The following is a 19,811-nucleotide window of genomic DNA, read 5'->3' as shown; positions in this document are numbered from 1 at the left end:
GACTGCAACCAAAAATAGCTGGGCGTTGTGGCAGGCACCTGTAGTCCCAGCTATTTGGGAGGTGGAGGCAGGAGAATCACTTGAGCCCAGGAGTGGAGGTTGCTGTGAATTGTGATGCTACAGCACTCTACCCAGGGCAACAGCTTGAGGCTCTGTCTGAGGAAAAAAAAAAAAAAAAGGCAGCCCAGCATGACGGTTAAGAACATGGGCTATGAGGCCGGACGCAGTGGCTCATGCCTGTAATCCTAGCACTCTGGGAGGCTGAGGCAGGTGGATTACTTGAGCTCAGGAGTTTGAGACCAGCCTGAGCAACAGCAAGACCCCCATCTCTAGTAAAAATAGACAAAAACTAGCGAGCGTTTTGTGGTGGGCGCCTGTAGTTCCAGCTACTCGGGATGCTGAAGCAAGAAGGATCACTTGAGCCCAAGAGTTTGAGGTTGCTGTGAGGTATGATGCTACAGCACCCTACCCAGGGCAACAAGAGTGAGACTGTCTCAAAAACAAAACAAAACAAAACAAAACGGTGGCGCCTGTGGCTCAAAGGGGTAGAGGGCTCCCATATGCCGGAGGTAGCAATTCAAACCCAGCCCCGGGCCAAAAAACTGCAAAAAGGGCGGTGCCTGTGGCTCAAAGGGGTAGGGCACCAGCCCCATATGCCGGAAGCGGCGGGTTCAAACCCAGTCCCGGCCAAAAACTGCAAAAAAACAAAACAAAAAACCCAAAACAAACAAATGTAGGCTCTGGAATCAAATTGCCCATGTCAGAAACCTGTTCCATAATTTACTAGCTTGAGGGACCGTGAGCAAGTTCCTCATTCTCATGAAGCCTGCCTAAAATGGGTATAATACAACCAACTTCATAAGGTTTTTATAAGCATCACATGAAATATAAAGCATAATGGTGCTACAAAATTATGAACTCTCAGTATATATATTTTTTGTCAAACTTAATCTCATTTGGGTTTCAAGAAAAAGGTTTCGATGGGGATTTGGTGAATGTGTGGGAACATCTTATCCTTCACTCCCTCCATTTTAGAACTTTCCTCCCAGCTTCTCTTCAGCCCTCCTAATCTCTTCAGGCTCTTTAAGGACCTCTTTGATGTGGTCACACATGGCCCTACTGTAGCTGTCCAAAGGTCAGGATGGCCTTTATTTATTTGGGGAACAATCTTGCTTCAGAGGATGAGGACTTTTATCTTGGGTGAAGCCATTCTCGTGTTCTATCTTTTTCTGTCTTCATTGCTTGGGCTCAGGCTAAGTACTAAATGAGCTGGAGTTTGGGTTGGAGAAATAGACATGAAAAGTTAAAGATGCTGGAGTTGTCTACAAGGCTCCTGCTTTATGGCCTTGGGGTTCAACAGGGCCTGGACAAAGCCGAGGGCTGGTGTCCGAGTGTCACCTACTTACAATTAAGTATAAGCCGGGCCTTGTCTGCACCTCAGGACAGAGGACAAAAGTAAACAAACAAACAACAACAACAACAACAGAGAAACAGAAGAGAAAATAAACGTGCAAATTTCCTATAAACTTAAATTCCTAAGGGTTATTAGATGTTCCCCGGCCCCGGGCGGCTCCTTTAAGAGGGGGGGCCACAATCCGGCTGACAGAGGAAGTCTCCGCCCTCGGTTGCCAGGGCGCTCTGTGGCGTCGCATTCTCATTGGTGGGCGACGGTGGGGAGGCACCCAGAGGCGGCCATTTCCAACGAGCTGGCGGGGGCGAAAGATGGCGACGCCCCTTGGGTGGTCGCAGGGGGGGTCAGGATCTGTCTGTCTCGCCTTCGATCAACTGCGGGACGTGATTGAGTCGCAGGAGGAACTGATCCACCAGCTGAGGAATGTGGTATGCTGCGGGACTGGATGCCTCACAGTCAGGGGCGGGGCCAGACTATGTTCCGAGGCAGGGGGCGTGGCTAGAACGCTCTGCCCGTGGCGTCATCTGGAAGAGGCAGGGCTCAGCTGAGTCCTGGCCGGTAGGGATGGAGCCAAAAGGAGGAGAGGCCTTCCAGAAGGTTTACCAAAGAATTTTAACCAAACTCAAGTAACATTCTCTACTTCGTTTGCCTGGTTGCTGCAGGACCTGGTAGATTTTACTGAGCCTCAGTTTCCTCATTTTTAGTGGAGATGACTTCGCTGAAACCCAAGGCCCTCATGTGCAGCAAAACTGTGTTATCCTTTCTAACATGAAACACCCTTAAGCAGTGCCACTATTAGGGCAGGACGTGCAGATTTGGGCCTTGGCCACGTTACCTTTCGGGCTTCCCACCTCTTTATATCACTTTTGCTTTTGCCTTAACTAATGGGTGCAAAGCATTTGAGTCACGGATGCGATGATAGAATCCTGGCCAGCTGGAGTTCATGGTTTTTCTGTTTGTTTGTTTGTTTGTTTTTGTAGACAGAGGCTCACTGTGTCACCTGGGTAGAGTGTTGTGGCATCGCACCTCACAGCAACCTCAAACTCTTGGGTTTAGGCGATTCTCTTATCTCAGCCTCCCAAGTAGCTGGGACTACAGGCGCCCACCACAACGCCCGGCTATTTTTTGGTTGTAGTTGCCATTGTTTAGCAGGTCCGGGCTGAGTTTCGAACCCATCAGCCCCCGTGTATGTGGCTGGTGCCCTAGCTGCTGAGCTATAGGCGCTGAACGTGATTTTCTTTTTTTTTTTTTTGCAGTTTGGCTGGGGGCGGGTTCGATCTCGTCACCCTCGGTATATGGACTCACTGAGCCACAGGTGCCACCCTGATTTTTCTTTTCAATCTTTTTTCTTTTATTTCAGATTAATATGAGGGTACAGACAATTAGGTTACATTGTTTGCATTTGTTAGGTAAAGTCCAAGTTGTAGTTGTGCCCCTCACCCAGGAAGTGTGCCATAAATCCTTAGCAGGGATCCTCAAACTTTTTAAACAGGGGGCCAGTTCACTGTCCCTCAGACTGTTGGTGGGCCGGACTATAGTTTAAAAAAAAAAACTATGAACAAATGCCTATGCACACTGCACATATCTTATTTTGAAGTAAAAAAACAAAATGGGAACAAATACAATCACACTGCCGCATGTGGCCCTCAGGCCACAGTTTGAGGACCTTTGCTGCCAGCCTGCCTGTTAGGTGAGAGCACACCAATCTCCTCCCTTTTCCCCCTCCCCATTCCTTTCTCTCCTCATCCCCCTCTTGAGTTTGTGGTTTTTTCTTGTGTAGGCATGTATTTGTGTTCTGGTTCCATATTAGTATTGAGTACATTGGATACTTGCTTTTCCATTCTTAGGATACCTTACTTAGTAAAATGTTCTCCAAGTCTGTGCAGGTTAATACAAAAGATGTAAAGTCTCCATCTTTTTATGTGGCTGAATAGTATTCCATGGTATACATATACCACAGATTATTAATCCATTCCTGTGCTAATGAACATTTGGGTTGATTCCACATCTTGGAGATTATAAATTAATCTGTGATAAACATTCTAGTGCATATGTCCTTATGGTAAAATGAGTTCTTTTCTTCTGGGTAAATACCAAATAATGGGATTGTGGGATCAAATGGAAGGTCTACTTTTAGTTCTTTGAGGATTCTCACTTCTTTACAAAGGGGCTTTATTGGTTTGTAATCCCACCAACAGTGTAAAAGTGTTTCCTTTTCTCTACACCCTCTCCAGCATGTACAGCTTTGGGACTTTGTGATGTAGGCTATTCTTACTGGTGCTAGGTCAGGTCTTAAGGTGATTTTGATTTGCATTTCTCTGATAACTAGGAACGATGAGCATTTTTCATGTGTTTCTTGGTCATCTGTTTTCTTCAGAGAAGGTCCTGTTCATATCTCTTGCCCAGTAATAAATGGGATTGTTTGCTCTTTTTGTTGATTATATATATATATATATATATTTTTTTTTTTTTTTTTTTTTGCTTTTCTATCTTGATAGGGAAGATAAGTATGTATCTCCACCTCAGAAATAAAACTAGCTTCACATCTATTTTTCACTCTAATGGTTCTTAGACAAATTCTTCCCTTCTGGGAAGTTGGATGAAAGGAGCGAGAGAGAGGCGTGTTCTTTTTGCTGCTCTACTGCTGTTGTTCAACAAAATGTATGTAGTGCTAGGGACTGAATTACCTTTGATTCCCTGAAGGTATCCAGATCCTTCTCTTGGCAGCTGGCCTTGGCTTTTGGAATGCTTTTCTCTCTACCCCTCTTCTTCTGGCCTATCCTATTTACTAGTCAGATCTCAGACTTAACATCTCCTTCTCTAGAAGCAATTCTGACCCTTCCCTAGGCTGGGTTGGAATGTTCTTGTGTTTCCCCATCACAGTACACACCATATTAGAAGTGCTGGTAGTGGACTATCTCCTCCACGACACTGGTTTCTCCTTGAGGGTAGCACTTAGAACTAAGTCTCAGTTTATCTATAGAACTGAATTTTCCCTTCCCAGTGCCTTAGTATCATCCTAGGTTCCCTGGGCATCATCCTGTTATCCGTTCTTGGTCCTGGTCCCTAGCAGGCACCCCTTCAACCCCAGCCTCAGGCCCTCCCTGAGCCAGGCTCTGTTGCAGATGGTTCTCCAAGACGAAAATTTTGTCAGTAAAGAAGAGTTCCAGGCAGTAGAGAGGAAGCTAGTGGTAAGTAATGCCTCTGTAGGCTATGAATTTTCCCTCATTTTCCAAGATCCCTGTGGTTTAGTCATTGAGTATTGGTATCTGAAAACCTCTCCAGCACTAGTAGTGAGGCCAGAATCTTCCTATATTCTGGCTTCTATGTGCCCCTCTGAGAAAGGGGGTTGGTTAAGGGAGTATAGGAGACCTATGGTAGCTTGAGGTAATGAAGTGACTGCTGCTGCCCTTGTAGGAAGAGAAGGCTGCCCATGCCAAGACCAAAGTCCTCCTGGCCAAGGAAGAGGAGAAGTTACAGTTTGCCCTTGGAGAGGTAGAGGTGCTGTCCAAGCAGCTGGAGAAAGAGAAGCTGGCCTTTGAAAAAGCGTGAGTGGGCCTCAGTCAAGGGTGTGGAGGGCAGGGGTCCCTACCAGCCTGCCTACCCTCTCACTTTATCTTCCTCACCCAGGCTCTCCAGTGTCAGGAGCAGAGTCCTGCAGGAATCTAGTAAAAAGGACCAGCTCATCACCAAATGCAATGGTAGGCGGGATGTCCACGCTCCCCACCACGCTTACATACATGGGCTCTTTCCTAACAGCCCAGTGCCTGTGTCAAGGACAGGGTTTTACCCCAACTGCTGTCCCCGGATGAGGATACAGGCAGTCCCAGGTGGGCTACCCCTTCGAAAAGGCCTTCAGGGACCAGGCAGGCCACGGAAATGAGAAAAGTCGGTGTACAATATTCTTCACGGCCATAAAAGAACGGGCTCGCTCCCATTTTTCTTGAAACATAACAACCTTCTTAGTCCACCTTTTGTTTTCCCACTTTTGATGGGTGTTAGCAATAATGCACCTTACTTATAACTCTGTTATAAGAGGAACAACAGGGCAAGCACAATCCTATTTGAGCTGAACTTAGTCTCAAGGTTGGGGAAGAGTGGGGACTATGGTGACATGGAGAGCCATGGCCCTCTCAGAGTTGTAGCCCTTCCTCTGTGGAAATGGGGGTCCAGGATCATCAGATCCTAAAAAAAAAGAAACTGGAAACCAAGGTTTTTATTTTTATTTATTTTTTTGGAGACAGAGTCCCACTCTGTCACCTGGGTAGATTGCCATGGAGTCATCATAATAGCAACCTCAAACTCTTGGGCTCAAGTGGGTTTTTGGTTTTTTTCCTTGAAACGGAGTTTCACTTTGTCATCTTTGGTAGAATGCCGTGGCATCTTAGCTCACAGCAACCTCCAATTCTTGGGCTCAAGCAATTCTCTTGCTTCAGCCTCCCAAGTAGCTGGGACTACAGGTGCCCACCACATGCCTGGCTATTTTTAGAGATGGGGTCTCGCTCTGGGGCTCAGGCTGGTCTAGAACCTGTGAGCTCAGACAATCCACTCATCTCAGCCTCCCAGGGTGCTAGGATTAGAGGCATGAGCTACTGTGCCCGGCCCACAAGTGGGTTTTTCTGTTTGTTTTTTGAAGCCAAATTTTAATGGAGGCTTTTCTGACTTTTTAGTGCTGACAACTGATTTAGAAATTTTAAAAGTATTTGGGACAAGTGAAATATGTCTGTGGGCCACCAGTTTTCAGCTCTGCTCTATGCCCAACATGTGGGCCTCAGGAATGCCTGTGGCCCACATGTTGGTTCAGTTGTGCTGTGAATTGTGGGGCGTGTTCAGAATCAGCTACCTAGGAAATGCTTTTCATTCTCCTGGAATGCTAAATTTCCCTCACCTGGTTTAAGAAGTACATATGAATTCCATGTGCAGCATCTGCTTCATTCATTGCAGCAAATCTTGAATAAGCCAGTGACTGAGCCCAAAAGAGGTTCAAGGTTGCTCCTTGTGAGGCTCTCACCTGGAGTCTTGGGCACCTCCCACCCACCAATCAGCCTTCTCTCTCCCCTAGTGAGTGCTCTCAATGGGAAGATGCCAGCAGGTAGTCACTGCCCCAGTACTCTGGGCTGCTGCTCCCCTAGTCCTTTCCCTCTCCCTGGACCTTCCCTCAATTCCCTTAAATGAGCCTGTCCTTTCCCTCTCCCTGGACCTTCCCTCAATTCCCTTAAATGAACCTGGGTTCTTTTCCTGGTGGAGCCAGAGGTATCCTTCCTACAGAGATCAGCCAAGGCAGAGGAGCTTGGTATCTGCTTGTAGAAGGTGTGTGTGTCATGGGAACAGGGCCTGGCTGCCTCTTCGCAGAATGCCCTAAACCCTGCTAGTGGGGCATAGGCCCTCAATTAAGCCAGTCTCAGGGATCTGATCTGTACACCACCCCCACAACATCCCCTGTGTTTTGTGGGGTTTTTTGGAGACAGAGTCTTGAGGGTCACCCAGCTAGGGTGCAGTGGTGTCACCATAGCTCACTGCAATCTGAACTCCCAGGCTCAAGCAATCGTCTTCCTTCAGCCTCCCAAGTAGCTGGGACTACAGGTGTGTGTCACCACACCAGCTAATTTTTTTATATTTTGTAGAGATTGGATCTCACTCTTGCTCAGGCTGTCTTGAACTCCTGACCTCAAGTGATCCTCCTGCATTGGCCTCTTAGAGTGCTAGGATTACAGGTATAAGCCACTGTACCAACTTTGGTTTGGTTTTTACACTTACATAGTTCTTTATTCTTCTCAAAGGGATTTTCCTTTTTAATTTTAAATTTTTGATTAGTTTGTTTTTTTTTTGGTTGGGTGGTTTTCTTTGCGATAGGGTCTTGTTCTTTTGCTCAGGCTGGAGTACAGTATCATCATTATGCTCACTACAACCTAAAACTCCTAGGCTCAAGCAATCCTCCTGCCTCAGTTCCCAGTGCAGCTGGACTATAGCTACACACCACCATTCCCAGATAATTTTTAATTTTTTTATAGAGATCGATCTCACTATGCCTCAAGCAATTCTTGAATTACAGGTATGAGCCACTTTGAAAGGGATATTTTTTAGCCATTCTCTCTTTGGGTACAGGCTTTTATTTTAAGAGTTGCACAAATTTGTAATTCATTTTCCTGAAAGAACTTCACCACCGTTTTGGCACCCACAGTACAGTGGTTACAGCACCAACCACTGGCTGGGTTCGAACCCAGCCCAGGTCTGCTCAACAATGACAACTGCAACAAAAAATAGGCGTTGTGGCGGGCGCCTGTACTCCCAGCTACTTGGGAGGCTGAGGCTAGAGAATCACTTAATCACTTCAGTCCAAGAGTTTGAGGTTGCTGTAAGCTGCAACACTATGGCATTCTACTGAGGGCAACATACTGAGACTTTGTCTCAAAAAAAAAAAAGAAGAAAGAACTTTACAACCAATTAATCTGGATTAGGATTAGTTGGACAACCTGGAAAGGCCACATCCTGGCCCCAGTGAACTCATGTTTTTATTCTCTCCCATTCACCTATGTCTCCTTCCTCTTTTCCATGATGTACTTTAACTTTTTACCAAATCTTCTCTTCTTTAATTTTAAATGCTTCAGCATTTCTGTATTCTCAGAGCTTGTGTTCTAGTTAATCCTTGTCTGGTCTTTAAGGGCAGTAGGATTTCTGTGTCAGTCACAAACTTCTAGGTCTCCGTGAAGGACAGTTATGTAAATGAAACACCCTAGATCCCTACAGCCTCCTTGGATTTTGATCCAAGACACAAAAATCATCTTTGCACTTAATTTGGGGGTGGTCTTTCCTACCATAGGTCTTCCTTACCCCACTGTGGGATAGGGACCATAAAAGTGAGGAGTCCCTGTCCTCATCTTCTAGATAAGGAATGTATCTGAAAAGGGAAGCAACTCCCTAAGTACAAATACTGTGTCATCAATATTAACTTTTTTTTTTTTTTGAGACAGAATCTCAGTTTGTCACCCTCGGTAGAGTGCTATGGCATCATAGCTCACAGCAACCTCAAACTTTTGGGCTCAAGAGATTCTCTGCCTCAGCCTCCCAAGTGTCTGGGACTACAGGCACCTGCCACAACCCCCAGCTATTTTTTCTAGACAAGGGGTCTCTATCGCTTCTCGGCCTTTTGGCTAAGATCAAGTGTAGACATGAGGTCTCGCTCTTGTTCAGGCTGGTCTTGAACCTGTGAGCTCAAGCAACCTACTTGTCTCAGCCTCCCAGAGTGCTAGGATTACAGTGCTGGGCATGAGCCACCACACTCAGCCAATATTAGCTTTTTTGAAATGTAGCCCTTTTTTTTTTTTTTTGAGACAGAGTCTATGTTGCCCTTGGTAGAGTGCCATGGCATCACAGCTCACAGCAACCTCCAACTCGTGGGTTTAAGTGATTCTCTTGCCTCAGCCTCCCAAGTAGCTGAGACTACAGGTGCCCGCCACAATGCCCCGGCTATTTTTTTGTTGTTGCAATTGTCATTGCTGTTTAGCTGGCCCGGGCCGGGTTTGAACCCGCCAGCCTGGATCTATGTGGCTGACGCCCTACTCACTGAGCCACAGGCACTACCAGAAATGTAGCCCTTTCTGTTCTCTGTTTCCTGAGGGGTTTTTTTGTTTGTTTGGTTGGTTGGTTTTGTTTTTGACATGGGGGTCTTACTATATCACCCAGGATAGTCTCAAACTCCTGGGCTCAAGAGATCCTTCTACCTCAGCCTCTCATGTAGCTGAGATTATGGGCTTAAGTGTGACCATGCCAGGCTAATTCCCGAGTCTTAGTCTTAGCTCTCCTTTCAGAAGCTACCTCTTTAAAGGCAGGGACCTCATCTTCCCCCACCACTCCTAAAAGCCCTAGCATGGGGCTGAGTATCCAGTCTGCTCTCTGAAGATCTCGTTGGACTGAGAGGTAAACTAGGTGATGTTTCTAAGTCCTAAACCCCCAGGGTACAGCCCATTCATTCATTTCACAAATACATTTATTGTGTACTTAACTATGTGCCAGGTACTATTTTAGGCCTTAGGGATAAAACAACAACTAAAACAAAAATTCTTATCCTTCTGGACCTTATATTCTAGTAGGGGTATGTTAGATACAAATGCTAAGAAGAAAAATAAGGCAAGGAGAAATGAGAGGTAATATTGGGAGATGTTGTAATTTTTAGACTAGGGAGGAGCTCACCAGGAAGGTGACATCTGTAAAGACCTACAGGAGTTGAGCCATCCATCCTCCTGCCTTTGGGCAGGACTGCTCACCTCTCTCCAAGGACTTTCACCTGACCTCACAGTGGGTCTGCTGAGTCAGAATAGAGTGATGAAGTCATTGACACAACAAATCAAACATTGCCCCCCACCCCAAGACTTCATAATAAACTCATTCATACTAAGTCATTAGCAACTATTCATGGAGAACCCCTGGGTGAGGAGAGCGAAGTTCTAAAAAGTCCCTTGAGAGAATGCCTTATCTGAGGAAGGAGCTTATGGGATGGGAACCACCCCTCCTCCCTGCCTCTCTCCCCCACAGAAATTGAGTCTCATATTATAAAGCAAGAAGATATACTTAATGGCAAAGAGAATGAGATTAAGGAGTTGCAGCAAGTTATCAGCCAGCAAAAACAGATCTTCAGGTGAGGGGTGTGGGCCAGGCTGGGGGTTGTTGATGAAAGTGGGGAGCCAGATCTCTGGCCCCTACCCTGTGCTATCCATAGCCCACAACCAGCAGGCTCCATTGCAGGAATCACATGTCTGACTGCCGGATCCAAAAGCAGCAGGAGAACTACATGGCCCAGGTGCTGGAGCAGAAGCATAAGAAAGCCTCAGGGTCTCGTCAGGCTTGCAGCCACCAGCGTCTCAGGGAAAAATAAAATGGTCATTATCTTCCTATTTTCTGAATATAATGCCCAACCTCTGCCCTGTTTGCTTGGGGAAGTTCCATCCCTTCTCTTCCTATCTCTGTGGTCCCTTGGCCACAGACCTGACCTCCAGGGAAAGAGGTAGCAGGCACTTCTGTCTGGGCCCCAGAGACCTGAGAAGCAAATCTCCTGGGACTGGGTGGAGGACAAGCCTTGCACCACCACCTGTTAGGCCACTTCTGGGCTTAGAAGGGGATGCTGCTCAAGCCTCCAGCCCCTGTCACTTCCCAGCCTCCCTTGGGTAGTGATAGAGATCCATGGGAGTGGGGATTTGTCTAATAGGCACTGCTTCTTTCTTTTGGTATTTAATCCCCTTCCTATATTAACAACCCTGGTTATCCCATTAACATCCCATCCCACTTCCAGTGCCCTTGTAAATTTAACTCTCAAGTTGGCTCCAAGGCAGGAAGGGTTGTATGTGTGAGAAAAAGAACCCTGTCCAGAAAATCCAAAGACTGGTGGGTTCCAAGACCCCAATGAACATGGGAAATCAGCTTTCATAACATAAGAATGTCATAGCCATGAATCTTTCACCTCCCCTAAACAGAAGGTCATTTGTCTTCACAGATGGGAGAAAAGGAAAAAGAAAATGCTGTGTCTTTTTTTAAGGTGGGGAAAGGATCTGGGAAGGGACCACCACTTGCTTGAGTTGCACAAGCAGGGCTGGATGTGATGGACAGGCTGGATTCTTTTAAGAAGCCATCACTGAGTGTGCCCTAAGTCATTGTGGGACACATCCAGGCAGGGAACTGCTTCAGGGAGGGAAGAGTCAGATTTGCCAGATCTGGCCTCTCCTGGGTGGTTTTGAGGATGAGTGCACAGGAGGGGCCAATGCTCTTGCTCTTGGGCCAGCTGGAGCCTGAGGCACAGTAGGACCTAGAAGCCAGAAGTTTAAGGGCAAGCGGTTGGTACCCATTGTCCTCAGACAGTGACAGTTGGTGGCTGCTTGTCCACCAGCACCTGTCCCCAGGGCAGATCTTAAGGTTCTGGGGGCTGGAATGAGGCCCTTGTGAGTGCCTGGGGGAAGGACTACAATCTACCTCAAAGGTTCTGGGGCTTGTTCTGGGCAGCTTATCAAAGCTAGAGCTGTCTACTCCAGCCCCTTCCAATAGATCCCACTAAAGACAATGAGCCCAGCCAGGGATAGCACCTTCCTGAGGCCCCAGCACAACTTCTGGAGTCAGGGGAGTCCTCAAGCCTGCCTTCCCTTCACCTGCCAGTGAGCTAAAGCTTGGAGTCCCATCCCGGGTGCTCTGGCCTATTCCCGCAGTGGTTGGCTCGGCTTGCGGGGTTGAGTGGGTAAGGCAAAGGGCCCAGGTCTCTCTTGCTGCCACGACGCTAACTCCGGAGTGGATGCGGCCGCTTTAAGGCGCGGTGACCCCACGGCATCCTCAGGCGGGGCGGGGACAGTACAAGCGCCACCAGCGGAGACGAATGCGAGGGTGGTAGTGCGCTGTGTCCGGCCCCACCATGCTGACTGCGCCCGCCCCGCCAGCGGTGCCTGGGATCCCGAGGCAGCTGCCCACGGCCCACGCGCGGCGTCAGGACTCCTCCGGTTCGTCAGGCTCCTACCATACGGCTCCAGGTTCTCCAGAGCCCCCGGACGTTAGGCCGGACGCAGAAGGCCGAGCGAATTGGCCCTGGGTGGCCCCGGGGCGGGGGGCGGGCGCGCAGCCTCGCCTGTCCGTCAGCGCCCAGAATAGCCGCCAGCAGCACTGGCCCGGCTCGGATTTCCCTCGAGGCTCGGGCTCCAGCCCGCGGCCACCGCAGCCCCAGCTGCGCACGCTGCCGTCTGGGGAGATGGAAGTCATATTCGGCGTCGGGCCCCTGCTCACCTGCTCCGCCACGGAGGATCTGGAGGTGCAGCAGCTCATGGAGCCGGCCTTTGGCAGCCCCTTGCCGCCAGGGCCAGTGTCTCCCACCCCTCTCCCACCGCAGCCCCAGGCCCTCGACGGTGGCTCTCGCTGGGCCACATACCTGGAGCTGCGTCCCCGGGGTCCGAGTCCCGCCGCCCCAACGCAGTTTGAGTGTGTGGAGGTGGCGCTGGAGGAACACACCGTGCCCGCCAGGCCCCGGACAGTGCCCAAGCGTCAAATCGAGCTGCGCCCCCGGCCCCAGAGTCCCCCGCGGGTGGCCAGCGCGCCGCGCCCGCGACTACTCCTGCGTACCGGCTCCCTTGACGAGTCACTGAGTCGCCTGCAAGCCGCGGCGGGCTTCGTGCACACGGCTCTGGCCAGAAAACTGAGTCCCGAGGCCCCAGTGCCTAGTAACGCCGCCTGCAGGCCCACAGGACGGTCGGAACCTGAGACCCAGGAAACGTCCCCCGACACCCGCGTAGTCCCAGAGAAGATTAAATCTCAGCCGCTCGGCATACCAGATGGTTCGGCCCTGGTCAAAGCCCCCCGACCATGGCCCAGCCTCCGAGAGCGAGCGATTCGACGCGACAAGCCCGCTCCCGGCACGGAACCGCTGGGTCCTGTTAGTTCCAGCATCTTCCTGCAGTCAGAAGAGAAGATCCAGGAAAAGCGCAAGACTCGGTTCCCTCAAGATACTTCGGCTCGAACGGTCCGGAGGGTACGGTGTCCGCCTATCGAGTCTGGAGTCCCCTGGGAGGTTCCCAGTAGGACTGTGAGGCCAACAAGTCCGTCACCGCAGTGGCCGGCTGCAAATGGGGCTGTGCGAGGTCCTCGCTGCCCATCCCCCCAGAACCTGTCCCCGTGGGATCGGACCGTACGGAGGGTAAGTAGCCCGTTGTTCCCAGAAGTATCCTCCGCGTGGGAAAATCAGAATCCCCCAGTCGAAGAACCTGTCAGGAGGAGAAGCCCTACACCTCTGACCCCTTCCCAGTGGAATCAGGGTGTGGCTAGGGCAAGGAGCCCGTCCCGCGAAGCTCCCTCGCAATGGGAGATTGTACATCCCGCAGGTGAGTGTGCAGAAGAGCCAGATAGAAACCGGTCCCCGCCGGCATTGGTCCCCTGGGAAGCTCCAGATCGTCCTATTGGGACTTGGAGCCCATCGCCCCAGGAGCAGTGGGATCCCATGGTGCACGGCTCATCGGTAGTATTTACACGGGAAGCTCAGAATGACGTAGCTCAGGAGGAGTTGGTACCATCTACACCATTCGCACCCGGGACTCCAGAACCAACAGAGGCACAGAGTCCATCCACACAGGAGATTCCAGATCTTCCCTTTCGAGGCAGTCAGTCATTGCCAGAGACCGCTGCAGCTGAGCCGCCCTGCAGTCACCTTGTGACCATCCTGGACTCTGATGCGCGCCCAGAAGCCGTGGCCCACGGAAAAGTGGCCTCAGTACGTCAGCGCGTGGCCATTCCGCGGCCCCGAGATGTGCGCAAAATGGTGAAGACCACATACGCGCCAAGCTTCCTGGCTGGAACCCCGGGCTCTGGGCTGCCTGCGCCTCCTGCTGACCCCTGCGGGGAGGAGGGTGGCGCATCCAAGACACAAGAGCTTCAGCCGCTAGGGCCCCCAGCCCCGGCTCACTACACTTCCATTTTCCTTAAGGATTTCATGCCGGTCGTACCGCACCCCTACGAGCCTCCAGAGCCGCCCCTTGACACAGTCCCCCGGGACACCTCGGAGCCCAACAGGGTCGTGCGACGGAGGGCTGAGAACACCACAGCAAAACCCTTTGCGCGCACAGAGATCCGCCTGCCTGGTGCCTTGGCCTTGGGCCGCCGGCCCGAGGTAACCCCTGGAGTGCGAGTGCGGGGTCCCGGCGGAGAGAACTCGGATGCAGAGACCCAGCGCCTTGTCCCTGACGGCGAGGGTCGAACGAGCCCTCTAGGCGGCGCTCGCAACCCATCCCAGCGGTCCCCCGTAGGACCAGCAGGGGCCCGACCACCTCGCCCCAACTCCCCACAGGCACACCCCAACTCGAGCCCTGACATAGCACCCAAACTGGAGACACCTCCGGAGGCCCCCGCGCCCACAGCTGCTATCCAGGAGCCCCTGTCGCAGGAGCCCCAGGCGTCAACCGGCAGAAGGGTCCCTGCCCAGCCTCGAGCTGCCTCGGCGCCTCCTACAGACCGGTCCCCTCAAGGCCCCTCCCAGTGGTTGCGCAGGCCGCCTGGGGCCGCTCATCCGGGGAAGGTCCTGGTGGACCCAGAGAGCGGCCGCTACTACTTTGTGGAGGCTCCGCGGCAGCCTCGGCTGCGTCTGCTCTTCGACCCTGAGAGTGGGCAGTATGTGGAGGTGCTGCTGCCATCCACATCTCCCGGGCCACCCCGTCGCGTCTACACCCCAGTGGCCCTGGGGCCTGGCCTCTACCCTCCCGCCTATGGCCTCTCACTGCCGCCGTCCCCGGGTCCCCCAGCCCTCAGCAGCCCCCAGCTACCATGGGTCTCTGAGGCAGGACCCCTGGACGGAATGTACTATCTTCCAGTGAGCGGGACCCCCAGCCCCACACCTCCTCTGCTCCTCTGTGCCCAGCCCCACAGCTCAGGTACCACCCAGCAGGGCAAGGGCTCCTTGTTCCCATTGTGAGGCACCAGGGCCTTATCTCCATGGAATTGGGGCACATGGATGGCCTTGGAGGTTCTGGCATCCCGTCCCTTGCCCTCCTTTCCTTCCATCATCCCTTCCTTCGTTTATTCCAGCCAGTTGTCAGACCAGAAGTGACCTTCAAAGAAAATGTCTGAGACCCAGAGCTAATGGAGCTGGGGCTCAGGAAGTGGCTGCCTACTTCCTCCCTCAACAAAATTGTATATCCCTTTCCCAAGCATTCCCAGGATGTGATGTGTATGTTTGTGTATGTGCAGGCAAGCAAATATGTAAAAGTGAGGAGTCCCTGGGCTTGTCCCCAGGAATCAATCCAAGGAGGTGTTGGGGTTCCCCAGGAAGCAACAGGAATGGGAGCAGCAGGGAACAAGGGCTGTCCCTCCCTGAAGGGAAGTGGAGCAGACCACCTGCCACTGGTGAAATGGAAGGGAAGGACTCTGGCTATTCAATCTGCTTTTTGGGAGAGGAGCTGAATTTTGGCCTGGGAGGCTGTGGGGGAAAGAGACTAGTACAGCCACAGGCCAGGGTGGGGCTGAGAGAGGGAGCTGGGGGGACAGCAAGTAGAGGTGGAGGGAGGAAGTAATACAGGGAGGGGCTGTGGAGACTCAGCCTGGCATTTGGGGTGGGAAAGTCAGGTGTAAGGTGGGCCCAGGTGGCTGTGGTCTCCAACTGGGAGCCTGACTCCTGAAGCCTCCCATCATCCCCAGTCTCTGACTTGGCTTTTGCTCTGGGCCCCAGAGCTGAACTGGCTCATCCTGGGAAAGGGGCAAGGTTTCAGCCATTCCCACCCAGGATAGATTGCAAGTGAAATGAGTCATTAGGAAGGACTTAGAAGAGGAAGGATGGTTGGACTGTTGTCCCAGGGGAGCTTTGACCCCTGGGGGGATGGCTAATGGTTTAGAGCTGGCAGTAAAAGGGATATCCTTGTCTGAGGCAGGTCAGAGGGACCTGAAGCTCCCAGCTGGTCTCACTCCCCTGTAAACAATCATAGCACAGGAAGGGACAGGACCCAGAGCCTGTGCTTTGGTTGCCCCGAGATTCCCAAATCTCTGAGGAGGTCTGAAGGAGTTGAGGAGGGATCTGCATGAGATGGGAAATGGTCTGTGTATAGTTCTGAGCCTGAAATGGCTGAGCCTTGTTGGACCGGTATGTGGCATGATGAGTTTGAGGAGGACAATTACTATTAGAAGCACTGTCTGGGATGGGGATCAATGCTGTCCTTGTTCCAGAGCTGTGGGAGGCCAGGTGCCTTCAGAGCCTCTGTCCTCCTGCCTGGACTGCAAGCTGACTAGAACTGTGAGACAGAATAACCCAGAAATCTCTTGGCTTAAGATGCTGGTTCTGAATGGCATGGAAGTCCCTGGGGCCACCTCAAGTCTTTCACCTCATCCTGGTGTGAAATAAATAAATCGCTGACCCATGAAGCCATAATGGGCAAAATCATTGGTGTAAGGTGCCTGATTTCTGCCTTTTCATACCTGGGGGGAAGAGACCTTAGGAACAGAAAGGGAGCCCATATGTGTTTTTCACACACTGTGGGGTACCTACCTCAGTGAGCTTGTCCCCCAGAAGGGAGCCCTAGGCTAGCAAGCACACTTGTGGCCTTATTCCTTTAGGTAGTTTAGTGGCCAGGGGGCTTTAGTCAGGCTTGGGTTTATTTATGTATTTATATATTTTTTGTTGTTGTTACCCAAGCTAGAGTTGCCCGGGCTGGAGTATCATGGTGTCGTAGTTTACAGCAAACACAAACTCCTGGGCTCAAACTCCTGCCCACTCTGTTGCCCAGGCTAGAGTATCATTGAGTCATAGTTTACAGCAACCTCAAATTCCTGGGCTCAAGCGATCCTCCCACCTCAGCCTCCTGAGTAACTGGGACTATAGGTGCCCACAATGCCTAGCTAATTTTTCGATTTTTAGTAGAGACAGAGTCTCACTCTTTCTCAGGCTAATCTGGAAGTCCTGAGCTCAAGCAATCCACCCACCTTGAGCTCCCAGGATGCTAGGATTACAGGCATGAGCCAGCTGGCCCAGTCAGGCTTGGGTTTTAATCTCATGTAGCCTTGGGTTTATCACTTCCCTCTGAGCCTTTGTGTCTTCAGGAACAGAATAAAAATAACAGAAACCAAACACTTTCTCCTATGAGGTACTCAGCACAGTGCTTACCACATGGTAGATCATAGGACATGGACGGTATCAGCCCACATGTGTCCTTGCTCAGGCCTGGCTGCTCTCCTTGCCTCACCGTTCTCTATCTGTGAAATGGGACTGAGTTGGCTGGAGCTGGGTTCTGCTAGAGGAAGTGCACATGTGGCATCTCTGGAGCTCTGGGGGAGGGGAGAGAATGGGAGGAGTGAGGTGTGAGTTCCCCATTGGTCTAGGCTGGGTGTCCTGTGGCAGTCCCCATTGCACGCATGCACATGTACACCTCCACCCCAGCCATAGCCCAGGCTCGCTGAGCTAGCTCCAGAGGCCATGAGGCTGTCACTGCCATTGTTGCTGCTGCTTCTGGGAGCCCAGACCATCCCAGGCAGCCATGGGGACAAGGACCAGTTCACGGCTACTGCCCCACAACTGGACGATGAGGAGAAGTACTCAGCTCACATGCCTGCTCACCTGCTCTGTGACGCCTGCAGGGCCGTGGCTTACCAGGTGAGTCTTTCTCCCAATCTGGCCCCCTACCCTTCCTCTGTACCCAGGGGTCACAAGCCAGACCCCTCCACCTACCTCAGATTCCACCACTGGCCTTTGATCTCCAAACCGCAGATTCAGCCTCCCATAATATTGTCATCATCGCCTCATCTGAACCTCCATGCCTCAGTTTACCCAACTGCCTGCCCAACAGAAAGCAGACAATCTGGGACAGCCTCATAGTGCCTCATCCCAGGGAATCACTGGCTTATCCTTTCAGACTCTTCCCTTTCCAGGCCCATCCTCAAGTCCAGACTCCCTCCCAAAATCCGACTCAGGTTCCTTCATTTATGTGTACATGATGCCCATGTGCATGTGTGTTGAGTGCCTGCATGTGTGAGCATGTATGTTCACACACTGGTGAACACGCCTGTGTGCCTACCCAGGGCGACAGCTTCAGACTCTGTCTCAAGAAAAAAAAAAAAAATAGAAAGAGAATAATAAAATAGCATTTGCTCTCGGCAGGTGTCCCCTGAATAGGGGTCCCAGTGCTCAGGCCTAACATTCCACCTCAGCATTTCTACCCCCAGCTCCCACCCTAGGGAAGTGAATGCTGCCACTTTCTAGCCCTTGGGTCTAGGGACAGCCCAGGCAGCCTTCCTCACAGGTGCTTCCTGCTCAAACTGCTCCCTGCTACCTCATTCTCCCCAGAGATCCCTACCCTCCTCCCTCTGAGCAACAGTCCTGAGACGCTGGGTTCCAGCCCCTGTTTGTTCCAGATGTGGCAAAATCTGGCAAAGGCAGAGGCCAGACTTCATACCCCAGACTCTAAGGGACGGCGGAAGCTGAGTGAGTCGGTATACACAGACATCTTGGACTTGAGCTGCTCCCAGAAGTGGCAGGAGTGAGTTGCCAATCCCACCCCTACCTCCCTCCTTCCTGGGCAGGACTGATGGGTGGAGAGCCCACTCTCCACTCACACCACACACATATTCCACTAGGGCTCTAGTCAAGAGAGGGGTCTGGCTGGGATGAAGTCTGGGCTCTGGAGCTGGGAGCAAGTAGAACAGAGGGCCAGAAGACAAGGGGTGATCTTAGGCTAGGGGATTTCCCTCTCAAACTCAGCAAATGCTCAGTGTGCCCAGCTTGAAGAGACAGGTCCTTCCTGGCTGGGCTCCCACCAATGACAAACCCTCTTCTCCCCACTGCTACCAGCTATGGTGTCCAAGAAGTGAACAAGGTGAAACGTCTTGTGGGCCCCGGGCTTAGCAAGGGGCCAGAGCCAAGCATCAGCGTGATGATCACAGGGGGCCCCTGGCCCATCAGGTGATGATGGGGTGGAGTAAGGGTTGGGATGGAGCCTTGGTTTGCCCCTCTGTGTGCTGGGCAGAGTCTGAGGCTTCTGCTGGGCTCCCATAGGCTTTCCAGGACATGTTCGCACTACTTAGGGGAATTTGGAGAAGACCAGATCTATGCAGCCCACCAACAAGGCCGAGAGGTTCTGGAGACATTGCTGTGTGGGGGTCCCCAGGGGGCCTGCTTGGAGAAGGTACCAGTCACAAGAGAAGAGCTCTAATCCTAGACTCCATCTTCCTCGGGAAGAAGCTGGGGCTTCCCCTGGATCTTTTTCATTCCTATCTGCATGCTTCCAGGGAGGCCCTGCTCAGGGCTGCCACTCTTTTTCTCCTCCAGCATCAGGCACTGGGGTAGGCTGTTCCCTCTGGATCCAAATAAAACCCAGTGAACTCGACTCCTTCTCTCTGCAAAAGTTGCTTGGGGGGCTGGGAGGACAGACATTGGTGTTTTTGATCGTGTCCTTTCTGAGGGAAAAACAAAACCACTTACAGTGCTTTTCCTGTTCTCTCACTCCCAATAATCAACACAGATGATTTTTGTGACCCAATGTGTGGAGCCTGTTTTCCACAAACCAAGAAAGCAATCAATTCTACAGTGGACATCTGCTGGATTTCCTCCAATTCAATTCTGACCCCATCTACATGGAGATTGCATCAGATCCCACAGGCTGAGGGCTCAGTTTCCCCAAACTGCACCCCATTTAAATGTCATTAGGACATCTGGGCCTCCAGAACTTCTGACTGACCAGCTTCACAATGGGATTCCCATGCCCCCCTTCATGCCTCCTCTTTGGGCTCCATTAATTTGCTAAACCCACTCACAAAACTCTGGGAAACAGATTTACCAGCTTATTATAAAGGACATTACGAAGGATACAAATGAAGGCATGAGGAGGGTGGGGCATGGGGGAAGAGGCTTCTGCGTCTTCTTGGGTACATCGCCCTCCAGTAACCTCCACATGTTCAGCTCTCTGGAAGT

General features: G+C 51.5%; 3 protein-coding genes across 3 annotated transcripts; all 3 read left to right on the top strand.

Annotated features, from left to right (window-relative positions):
• Positions 1-1,693: 1,693 nt before the first annotated feature.
• Positions 1,694-10,366, top strand: SPATA24 (spermatogenesis associated 24). The gene is made up of 6 exons (XM_053566442.1): positions 1,694-1,839; positions 4,537-4,602; positions 4,829-4,959; positions 5,042-5,112; positions 9,944-10,046; positions 10,154-10,366. Exons 1-6 carry the CDS (start codon positions 1,723-1,725, stop codon positions 10,281-10,283), a joined length of 618 nt encoding a protein of 205 aa, XP_053422417.1. The 5' UTR covers positions 1,694-1,722; the 3' UTR covers positions 10,284-10,366.
• A 922-nt stretch (positions 10,367-11,288) lies between these two features.
• PROB1 (proline rich basic protein 1) lies at positions 11,289-16,286 on the top strand. The gene has a single exon (XM_053566408.1). The coding sequence runs from the start codon at positions 11,802-11,804 to the stop codon at positions 14,832-14,834; it is 3,033 nt and encodes a 1,010-aa protein (XP_053422383.1). The 5' UTR covers positions 11,289-11,801; the 3' UTR covers positions 14,835-16,286.
• Positions 16,287-17,252: 966 nt separating this feature from the next.
• On the top strand, positions 17,253-19,227 carry MZB1 (marginal zone B and B1 cell specific protein). The gene is made up of 4 exons (XM_053566445.1): positions 17,253-17,498; positions 18,257-18,381; positions 18,693-18,803; positions 18,897-19,227. Exons 1-4 carry the CDS (start codon positions 17,322-17,324, stop codon positions 19,051-19,053), a joined length of 570 nt encoding a protein of 189 aa, XP_053422420.1. The 5' UTR covers positions 17,253-17,321; the 3' UTR covers positions 19,054-19,227.
• Positions 19,228-19,811: the final 584 nt, after the last annotated feature.

This window comes from Nycticebus coucang, chromosome 17 (assembly GCF_027406575.1).
Source record: "Nycticebus coucang isolate mNycCou1 chromosome 17, mNycCou1.pri, whole genome shotgun sequence".
NCBI classification, from domain to species: domain Eukaryota; kingdom Metazoa; phylum Chordata; class Mammalia; order Primates; family Lorisidae; genus Nycticebus; species Nycticebus coucang.
The sequence above is the reverse complement of the archived record's forward strand: the minus strand, read 5'-3'. Positions and strand labels throughout refer to the sequence as shown.

Excerpts from the sequence above, each read along its gene's own strand:
- SPATA24 (XM_053566442.1), top strand. The coding sequence starts at position 1,723 with ATGGCGACGCCCCTTGGGTGGTCGCAGGGGGGGTCAGGATCTGTCTGT. Across the intron at positions 4,960-5,041 it reads AAGCTGGCCTTTGAAAAAGC|GCTCTCCAGTGTCAGGAGCA; the intron begins GTGAGTGGGCCT and ends TTCCTCACCCAG. Across the intron at positions 10,047-10,153 it reads CAGCAAAAACAGATCTTCAG|GAATCACATGTCTGACTGCC; the intron begins GTGAGGGGTGTG and ends GCTCCATTGCAG.
- PROB1 (XM_053566408.1), top strand. The coding sequence starts at position 11,802 with ATGCTGACTGCGCCCGCCCCGCCAGCGGTGCCTGGGATCCCGAGGCAG.
- MZB1 (XM_053566445.1), top strand. The coding sequence starts at position 17,322 with ATGAGGCTGTCACTGCCATTGTTGCTGCTGCTTCTGGGAGCCCAGACC. Across the intron at positions 17,499-18,256 it reads GCAGGGCCGTGGCTTACCAG|ATGTGGCAAAATCTGGCAAA; the intron begins GTGAGTCTTTCT and ends TGTTTGTTCCAG. Across the intron at positions 18,382-18,692 it reads TGCTCCCAGAAGTGGCAGGA|CTATGGTGTCCAAGAAGTGA; the intron begins GTGAGTTGCCAA and ends CACTGCTACCAG.